This window comes from Mus pahari, chromosome 1, assembly GCF_900095145.1.
Source record: "Mus pahari chromosome 1, PAHARI_EIJ_v1.1, whole genome shotgun sequence".
In the NCBI taxonomy this organism is placed as follows: domain Eukaryota; kingdom Metazoa; phylum Chordata; class Mammalia; order Rodentia; family Muridae; genus Mus; species Mus pahari.
The window spans coordinates 118,881,740-118,890,869 of record NC_034590.1 but is presented as its reverse complement, the minus strand read 5'-3'; the positions used below and the strand labels follow the sequence as shown (position 1 = coordinate 118,890,869).

At 50.5% G+C, this 9,130-nt stretch overlaps 1 protein-coding gene across 1 annotated transcript in view; it reads left to right on the top strand.

The window, feature by feature from the left end:
* Positions 1–2,254: 2,254 nt before the first annotated feature.
* Lgals12 (galectin 12) overlaps positions 2,255–9,130 on the top strand; it is a 10,137-nt gene continuing 3,261 nt past the window's right edge. Inside the window, exons 1-8 of the mRNA XM_021217330.2 lie at positions 2,255–2,308; positions 2,627–2,788; positions 5,326–5,414; positions 5,528–5,741; positions 6,613–6,732; positions 7,688–7,726; positions 8,480–8,506; positions 9,013–9,101. Of these exons, the coding sequence (XP_021072989.1) occupies positions 2,720–2,788; positions 5,326–5,414; positions 5,528–5,741; positions 6,613–6,732; positions 7,688–7,726; positions 8,480–8,506; positions 9,013–9,101 (647 nt within the window). The 5' untranslated portion in view covers positions 2,255–2,308; positions 2,627–2,719. The remainder of the gene's footprint in view (positions 2,309–2,626; positions 2,789–5,325; positions 5,415–5,527; positions 5,742–6,612; positions 6,733–7,687; positions 7,727–8,479; positions 8,507–9,012; positions 9,102–9,130) is intronic.

The following is a 9,130-nucleotide window of genomic DNA, read 5'->3' as shown; positions in this document are numbered from 1 at the left end:
GGATAGATTTGATTGTGTGCTTTTCTTCCCTTGACTGAAACAGTGGAAAAGGAACTGAATTGTGTCTTGGTATGTTCATACATGAGAGTCCATAAGACTTAATACCCTAGGGTGCATATAACGTTCAGCTCTAATATAAAAAACTAGGACCTTTTCTAACTGACAGTATCAATTTCATTTCTACCAGCAATATGTTAGAGATCTTATTTATTTATGTTTTCATGGATAGTTAATACTTTCACAATTTCCAGATAAAAGGCTATAAAATATTTTGTTAAAGTATTTTACTAAGGGGCTGGACAAGTGCCTCAACCTCCTGCTCTTAGAAGGGATCCAGATTTGGTTCCCAGCACCCACACTGGGCAGCTCACAACTGCCAATATACGAGTTCCAGGGAATCTGATGGCCTCCTCTGGCCTTTGTGGGTATCTGCACTCAAGGAGCCTACACAACATTCACTACACATAAACAAAAATAATAAATGAATGAATACCACAAGAACCATGGGATAGAAGGTAATATTCCTGCTCATTCGGGGAAACCTAACACAAGACGTGGTTGACATTGATCATCACTGGAAAGGGGAAAAAAGTCCTTATATGATAATGAGAGAAATTACTACTCATATTGAGAAAAATGAAACTGGACTACCCATTACCCACATACATAAAAATAATTCCAGCTGAGCTAAATGGTGGTGGGCCTGCTGCCAAGCTTTGTCCTTTCATCCTGACCAATTTTTCTCCTAATGTTCACTGTGGGAAGCCAGATGAATCGCCATCACTAGATGGCGCTGGCTTCCTGTGTGCTTTCCTTGTAAACAAGCAATGTGCGCATGTGCATTCGGGTATTCTGCCAAGTCACTGATTATACCGGAGCATGGTAATGAGGTCCTTTCTTTTTTTTTTTTTTTTAATTTACATTTCAAATGCTATCCCGAAAGTTCCCTATTACCCCACCCCCACCCCTGCTCCCCTACCCACCCACTCCCACTACTTGGCCCTGGCCTTCCTGGGGAATGGATTCTTAGGGTGTTCTGCAATCGTCCAAGACCCTCCCAGCAGAGACAACTGTATGAGGACAAGGCTGGCTGCCAACCCTGAACAGAGGCCCCAGACAACACTTTGATCTTGAACTTCCAGAACAGAGACAAAATAGAGTTCTGTTGTTTACACCCCCACCCAGTCTGTTGTATTTTGTTGTGGCAACCCAAGTAAATGAGTACATCCTCCTCCCCCGTGATTTCCCAGCAGGGCTGATGTGGGGTGGGAGAAGGGCACCACTAGCCTTGGAGACCCAGATCTGACCACAGTGCAGGGCACTATATCCTGGCATAACTGGTCTCTCCACCTGCCGCTTCTCCTCCCCACTGTGACTAACATTTCTCCTTCTGAACACACCCAGGATTGAATTTCCCACAGAAACACCTTTAGCTCCCCTGCTCCACCTACCCAGCCACAGCTGAACAAACTCCTTGCTTGGCATCCAAAGTGCTTTCAGTTTTGACCCAAGTTAGGGTTTCTCATCTATGCTCAGTGGAATTGCCTGCAAGGCCATTTCCTGGAATTCACTCCCAAAGAGCTTTCTCCACTAGGTCCTGGGGTGGAGCCGCCACAGTTCACCTTTCTGTCAAACTTCTAGGTGGGGAGATTAGGTGAGGTAGTCCTGCCGCATCCCTCCGCCAGGCCCCTCACATGGCACTCTTGTCCCGGGAACGACTGTACCAACACCCTGGGTAGCTGACATTCCTGGTCCTACCAGGAATTCCCTGCTGCCAAGTCTGACCCCATGGTTAGATCAGGAAACCTCCCAACGTAGGCTAAAGTTGAGGACTCAGGCTATTTTGAAAGAGGAACTTTATACTGGAATTTAAGCCAGGCCTAGAGGCCTCTCCTGAAACAGCAATATGGGTCCAGGCTCAAACACAAAGCCCAGCCGTGGTCACCTTTGTGACACCCGGGTGAACAAAGGGAGCCTCAGGAAGAAGTGACTTGTGGAAGGACAAAGCACATAAGAGCAGAGGCTATGTTCCCTCTAGCTGCTTTGTCTGAGCCCAAGGGAGCCCTCCTCTCCCTGGCCTTTTTCACACCACTTTCTTGTGACCCCAGCTGGTCCCTGGCATTTGCAGCTAATGCTGAAATGGTCTCAAAGGACTGTACAACTTAGGGGAAAGGGGAAGAGAGGGGAAAGAGACCAGGGTATGAATGCAGGAGGAGCCAGGAACCTGGGGGCGGGGCTCTCAAAGAACCTGCACACGTGTACCACCAGCAGCAGCAGCTTCCCTTCCTGCTATCCGCTGAAGGCCCAGGTGAGCCCCAGGAAACAAAAGCCCTCGCTGAAATGAGCCGGCCCCAGGCTTCCCTTTGAAATGGCCAAGTGCTTCAGACATAGACACAAATGGGCTAGTTAGCAAGTCCATGAGTAAGTGCCAGCTACCCGTCCCTGGACGCGCGGGATTTTCTGCTAGCAGGTCCAGTCCAACAAAGCTGCTGCTGCGGTACCACCATAGCGCGCGGGGGGGGGGGGGCTGATGTGGTTCCTAGAGGTGGGCCAATGCCCTTTCCAGGTTGGCTCCAAGAAGCATTAGGACTCCATAGGGAACGAGTAAGACTAACAGCTTGGACAGCTGTTGCAGAGGCTGGGAAAGGTGAGTCCATTCAGCGGGGAATCGCGCTGCTGGCATCAGGATCAGAGGCTGAGTTGAAGTTGCCCCTCCCCCATGTCAACTGAGGAACACCTGGACCCGATTCCTGACAGTTTCATCCTGCAGCCGCCGGTCTTCCACCCCGTGAGTAAGCGGAACAAAACGACCAATCCAAGCTAAATTCCAGCTGGCAAGTGATTGGTCGGACTTCCAGGGTCCTTGCCTATTCAATTCGCCTCTTCTGGGATGGGTGGCTAGAAGAATGGAGGTGGATTGTTATGAGAGACACTAATGACTAAGGGCAGCCCCTTCTCCAAGCCTGAGGGACGGGACAGGGAAACCCTCCCAGTCAGGGAGAGTGTGGATTCCTCTCTCCCTCCCCCTGTTCAGTGCCCAGGAGACTTTCTGAAGCCCAGCCACGTTCTACAGAAGGCCAAACTCCCAGCAGGCACTACCACTAATGAGCACTAATTATTACTTTCCCCTGCTTGGTTCTCTCCTCCTCAGAGACCTCCATCAGCTCAGTTAATTAACACATTCTGTCAAGAGCCTGGGAACTGGAAGCCACTGGGCTGCCTGCCAAGCTGCCACACCATGTAGAGATCCTGGCCTCTGGCACCTCCCCTGGTGCCTGAGTAACGGGGGCTGAGGCACCTGAAACCTCCTAGGTTCCCCTTCCAGTTTGTCTGCACACCCTCTGTGGAGCACCCACTGTGCTGAACCTGCTGAAGAGAAAGACAGGGCTCCAGTTATCTTATACAGTGATCCTAATGGAAACACACCCAGCCATCGCCTGTACACGAGGGGCCAAGGGCCAAGCTAGCATTGTGAGGGAAGACTCTGAGAACTCAGACGAGGGAAAGCAAAAAGGCATCAGGGTGAAGGGACAGGAAAAAGTGGAAGGGAGCAGATCCAGCAAAAGTAGAGTAGAAAGTGTGTCCATGCTTCAGGAAGGCCAGACAACCTCTGTATGAGGAAAGATGGGCCCCAGGAGATGGTCCTGGGTCCCTAATCACCGTTAGGTACCTCCAAAGGGAGTCCACATCAGGGTCAACTTGCTCCCAACTTCTTCATTCTTTTTTCCTCTTAGCTCCTAAACTCTGGACACTCACCAGCCCTCAGCAGCTTCCTTCCCAGGTGGCATCCAGCGGAGCGACAAACCACAGTGGCACAGCACCCTGGTGTGCCTCAGCTGGTTGGTGCTCTGACAGGGCTGTGGAGCTCATTAGGGTTCCCTGGGGCCATATGGCTTTGGCATGTCTGCCCAAGAAAGGAGAGCTCTGGAAAGAACTGGGCGGGGTCAATGGAGTAACAACTTGATGGGATGTAGGGTTGCCATGGAAATGAGTCTCTGGGCAAGTCTGTGAGGTATTATCTCAGTCCCATCAATCAAGGTAATGAGAGTCACCCTAAGTGTACGGTGGCACCACCCCATGAGCTGACTCCTGGTCTGAATAAAAGGCAGGCATCAGGCTCAGCACCAGCTGTCACTGCAGCCTGCTTCCTGACTGGATTCCATGTGACCAGCTGCCTCAAGCTCCTGCTGTCACGCCCTCCTGCCGTGATGGACAGGACTCTTCCTTCCTTTCTTCAGTTGCTTTTGTGGAGTATCTTGTTACAGCAATAAGAAAAGTAATCCAGGAATATTGGAGAGAAAACTGGTCCTTCCCTACAAGGTTATTTTCTCTTGAGGGTGAAAAAAATATTACTTCGCAAAAGCAACTCACGGCAAGAAACGTTTATTTTTGGCTCACAACCATAGGAAATCCATCCACTGTGGCAGGGAAGATGGTAGGAGGTGACCACTTTCACAACTCCACAGTCAAGAGTCAAAGGCCTGACAGGGGTGATGGCACACTCTTTTAATCGCAGCCCAGAAGCAGACAGAGGCAGATGCAGGCAGGTCTCTGAGTTCGAGGCCAGCCTGGTCTACAGTGAGTTCCAAGATAGCCTTGGCTACAAAGACACCCTGTCTCTTTGGTGGGGTGAGGAGGGGACATGAATGCTTGCACTTCAACTTTTTATTCGGTCGGTCTGTGATCCAGCCTATAGAAAGGTACTGCCTGCCCACATTTAGGATGGTTGGTCTGCTTCCCTCTAGAAAATTCTTCACAGGTTGTACTGACTAGTTTTGTATCAACTTGACACAGCTGGAGTTATCACAGAGAAAGGAGCTTCAGTTGGGGAAATGCCCCCATGAGATCCAGCTGTGGGACATTTTCTCAATTAGCGATCAAGGGGGAAGGTCCCCTTGTGGGTGGTGCCATCNCTGGGCTGGTAGTCTTGGGTTCTATAAGAGAGCAGGCTGAGCAAGCCAGGGGAAGCAAACCAATAAAGAACATCCCTCCAAGGCCTCTGCATCAGCTCCTGCTCCCTGACCTGCTTGAGTTCCAGTCCTGACTTCCTTTGGTGATGAACAGCAGTGTGGAAGTGTAAGCCGAATAAACCCTTTCCTCCCCAACTTGCTTCTTGGTCATGATGTTTTGTCAAGGAATAGAAACCCTGACTAAGACACAGGTGTACCCCAAAGTATGTTCCCAGATGTTTGTAAATCTCATCAAGCTAACGGTCAAGATCAACTCGTGGTGATGCTGTTTTCCTGGCCTTCCCTCTCTACCCACATCTGCCTTGTCCCTGGTCCCATGCCCAGTTGGCATACCCGATTTCTCTTCCTCATTCAGGTGATTCCTTATGGCACAACAATTTTTGGTGGCCTGTATGCAGGCAAGATGGTCACGCTGCAGGGTGTGGTCCCTCTGCATGCACGGAGGTAAGGGGGACTGGCTAGGACTCTCGGTAGGGCCCAAATTTAGGGACATCAATCTGGAGTTCCTTTAGGATTGATTTCCGTAGGCACTCAAAGCCTCTCAACTCCCCTACCAGGTTTCAGGTGGACTTCCAGTGTGGGTGCTGTCTGCATCCTCAGCCAGATGTTGCCTTCCGCTTCAGCCCTCGGTTCTACACTGTCAAGCCCCATGTCATCTGCAATACCCTCCAAGGTGGACTCTGGCAAAAAGAGGTCCGGTGGCCAGGGGTCGCCCTGCAAAGAGGGGCTAGCTTCCTCATCCTCTTTCTCTTTGAGAATGAAGAGGTGAAGGTGAGTGGGGAGGTTGTGTGTGCATCAGGCGGTCTGGAGCTGACACTCTACACGTCTCCTCCTCTCATCCAGTTCTCCATGGCACTGTGATAAACGGCTCCGAGGAGATGAGGATAAGACTGCTCTGGGCCTGTATAGCAATAGGAAAGTGCAAAAGTTCCTTGATCTAGTAGGGAGAGGGATTCAGGGTGTGGTCAGAGCAAGCACTTAGAAGACCCATGCTTGGTGGCAGGCAGTGTGCTAAGCCCTTTTAGTGAATGTGCCCATTAAATCTTCCCCACAAGGTCTGAGGTGGAATTCACTGTCATCACAATCTCCTTACAGCCGGGGCAGCAGGAGACAGGGAGAGAGAACTTAATGTCCAGGCTTTGACCTCCGATATGATCCTAACAGAAAAATAATGAGACCTTCAGATGGCACCACAGGACAAGGCTGCTGGTAGAAGGAAGCCCTGATGGATGAAAATTATCCCCAACTTCCCTAGCCTTGGTTCCCTTGCTATAGATAGGAAGAGGATGATGGTGGTGATGATGGTGGTGGTGGTGGTGGTGGTGATGATGATGGTGATGGTGGTGATGCTGGTGATGATGATGATGCTGGTGATGATGGTGTCAGTGGTAGTGGCAATGACAATGGCAACAACTCAGACTGGCTAGGAAGGGAAGAGCTTTGTCATAGGTAAAGTGGACATGGACAGTGCCCTGGTCCCAGGATCAGCTCTGCCACCTATCAGCTCCACAATATTGGGCAGATTACTTAAGCTTTTCTGCACAATGCACCTGCCTTGCGATGTTTGGGAGGCATGCTTGCGGTGCCTGGGGTGGACTATGCACACCGTGTGCAGCTCTCCCGCTGTGGTTTGCTTCCCCAGGTGAGTGTAAATGGACAACACTTTCTTCACTACCGCTACCGGCTCCCACTGTCACGGGTGGATACCCTTGACATATCTGGTGACATCTTGGTAAAGGCTATTGGATTCCTGAACATCAGTGTAAGTTCCCTTGGAACCAAGGCTGTATCAGTAGTGTCCTCTGATGTCCCCTGATCTGAACAGGTCTGGGGCTCACTCACTCACCCCAGATTGAGAGAGAGAGGAAGGTTCTATATGCCTGGGATAACCAAGAGAGAGAAGTGCAAACCTGTGTCGGAAGTGAGTGGGGTGAGGAAAAAGAGAAGATGACCACAGGTGACCACAGTAAGGAAGCCCAGGAGCCATGGGCAGGAATCTTTCTGCTTGGCACTGAGGGCCAAAGGACATGGCACATCAATGCCTATGCAAGCTGCAGTTTGATAGATGAGTCGTATCTACCTAACTAACTTATTCAAAATACAGCTAAGTATATGGCTCAGTGATAGAGCACTGCCCTGGCAAACCCAATTAGGTCAATCCCCAGTACTGCAAATATAGTCCTGGATTGACTCAGTAAACATGAGGTGGGGCCAAGAGTAGGGATGTTCAACACACCAGCATTAAAAGGCTGTCTGGGAAGCAGTCAGGGAAAGGCTGTCTGGGAAGCAGTCAGGGGCTTACAGTGGTTCCAAAGGCTGGCAGCTCTTTGTTTGTTTGAGAGAGAGAGAGAGAGAGAGAGAGAGAGAGAGAGAGTGAGTTAGTTTCTCTGTGTAGCCCTGGCTGTCCTAGAACTCACTCTGTAGACCAGGCTGGCCTCGAACTCAGAAATCTGCCTGCCTCTGCCTCCCAAGTGCTAGGGTTAAAGTCGTATGCCACCACTGCCTGGCTTTATTTTACTTTTTTATGTTATATGTATGAGTGGTTTTGCCTGCATGCATATATGTGCACCATGTGCATGTCTGGTGCCCATGGAAGCCAGAAGAAAGCATCCAATTCACTGACACTGTGGGTGCTGAGACCCAGACCTGGGTCCTTTAGAGGAGCAACCACTGAAACATTTCCCCAGCTCTTTTTTTCTTTCTTTCTTTCTTAACAGCCATTTGTGGAGGGTAGCAGAGAGTATCCAGTTGGATATGTGAGTTTATTTCTTTGATTTTTTTATTACATTTATTTATTTATTTATTGTGTGTGAATTACAGTGTGTCTGTGTGTGCACAGTGGGGGAGCATGCACGTGTGGAGGTCAGAGGACAATCTGCAGGGGTTCCCTTCCATTGTTTGAGTCCAGGGAGGGAACTCAGTCATCAAGCTTGATGGCTCCTTAGCCCAGATATCTGAATCACTTGGGGGAGCAAGGCTGGACAACCACACTTAGAAGCCAGCTGGCCCTCTCTCCCCTGTGTATGATTGCACAAGGCTCAGCTGACCCCTTCCCTCACTGCTGCAGTTGCCCGGAATATGAAGTGGCTTCCTTCAACCTCAAGGAGAGCCTGGTTTTGCCTTTCCCCTCCTATCTCTAAGGCATACTTGGGAAGAGGGGTGGAGGTCACTGATTCCCTGAAAGGGCCCATGATTCCCATCAGGAGATAATTTCTACTGAGTTTTAGGGCCTCAGATCAACCCTGCAGGATGGCTATGGTTGATGCCATAGGACAAAAAGGGAAAATGAGACCCATGACCTTGCTGGAAGTGTAGGAAGACAGCTCTTCCCCACTACTCAGAGATGGGGGTATCTCAGGACTCGAAAGATCCCCCTGGGAGCCCAGTTACTCACCTACTGCTGGGAGAGGCACAGACTCTTTGTGTCCCCCAGATGCAGGCAAAGTAGGGAGACCTTCCCTTTGCCCAAGCAAATACTAACAGCCTCCCTGCCTCTTTCTCTCCTTCAGCCCTTCCTGCTGTATAGCCCCAGGCTGGTAAGTGACCCTTGCTCCAGGCCTCTCCTGAAGGTGAAGGGAAATTCCATTTCCCTTATTTGTGGAAAACAGCAGCAGTGGGTGGGTGAAGCAACTCCTGGCTGAACTCCAGTTTCATCTCACCCTCTTCATTTGCTCTGCAAATGGGCATTTAATACACTCCATGACTGGCCCAGTACCAAGCATCAGGCTAGAGAAACCATCCAGCCCCAGACCTCCAGTTACAGGTGCCAGAATGATAAACCACTGTATACCTGCTACATACAATTCAGAGCACACTGGTGGAACAAGGCCTAAGGGACTGTGCACAGCCTGGAGGGGCCTGAAGAAGTTCTCAACAGGCCTACAGCAAGTGCTTAATACAGGGGCATGGCTGAGTCTCCTGCAAGCAAGCCTATAGAGACACTCACCTACCCTGGTGTCCCTGGGTCCCTGGGGGCATCTTGCTGGTGAGGGACCCTGACACCCCAGTGGTCACCATCTCAGTCCTCTCCCATTTCTGTCAGGAGGTGCCCTGCTCACGTGCTCTTCCTCGGGGTCTCTGGCCTGGGCAAGTCATTGTAGTTCGAGGACTGGTCTTGAAAGAGCCAAAAGAGTAAGTATTTAATTGGGGGGGGGGGAGGA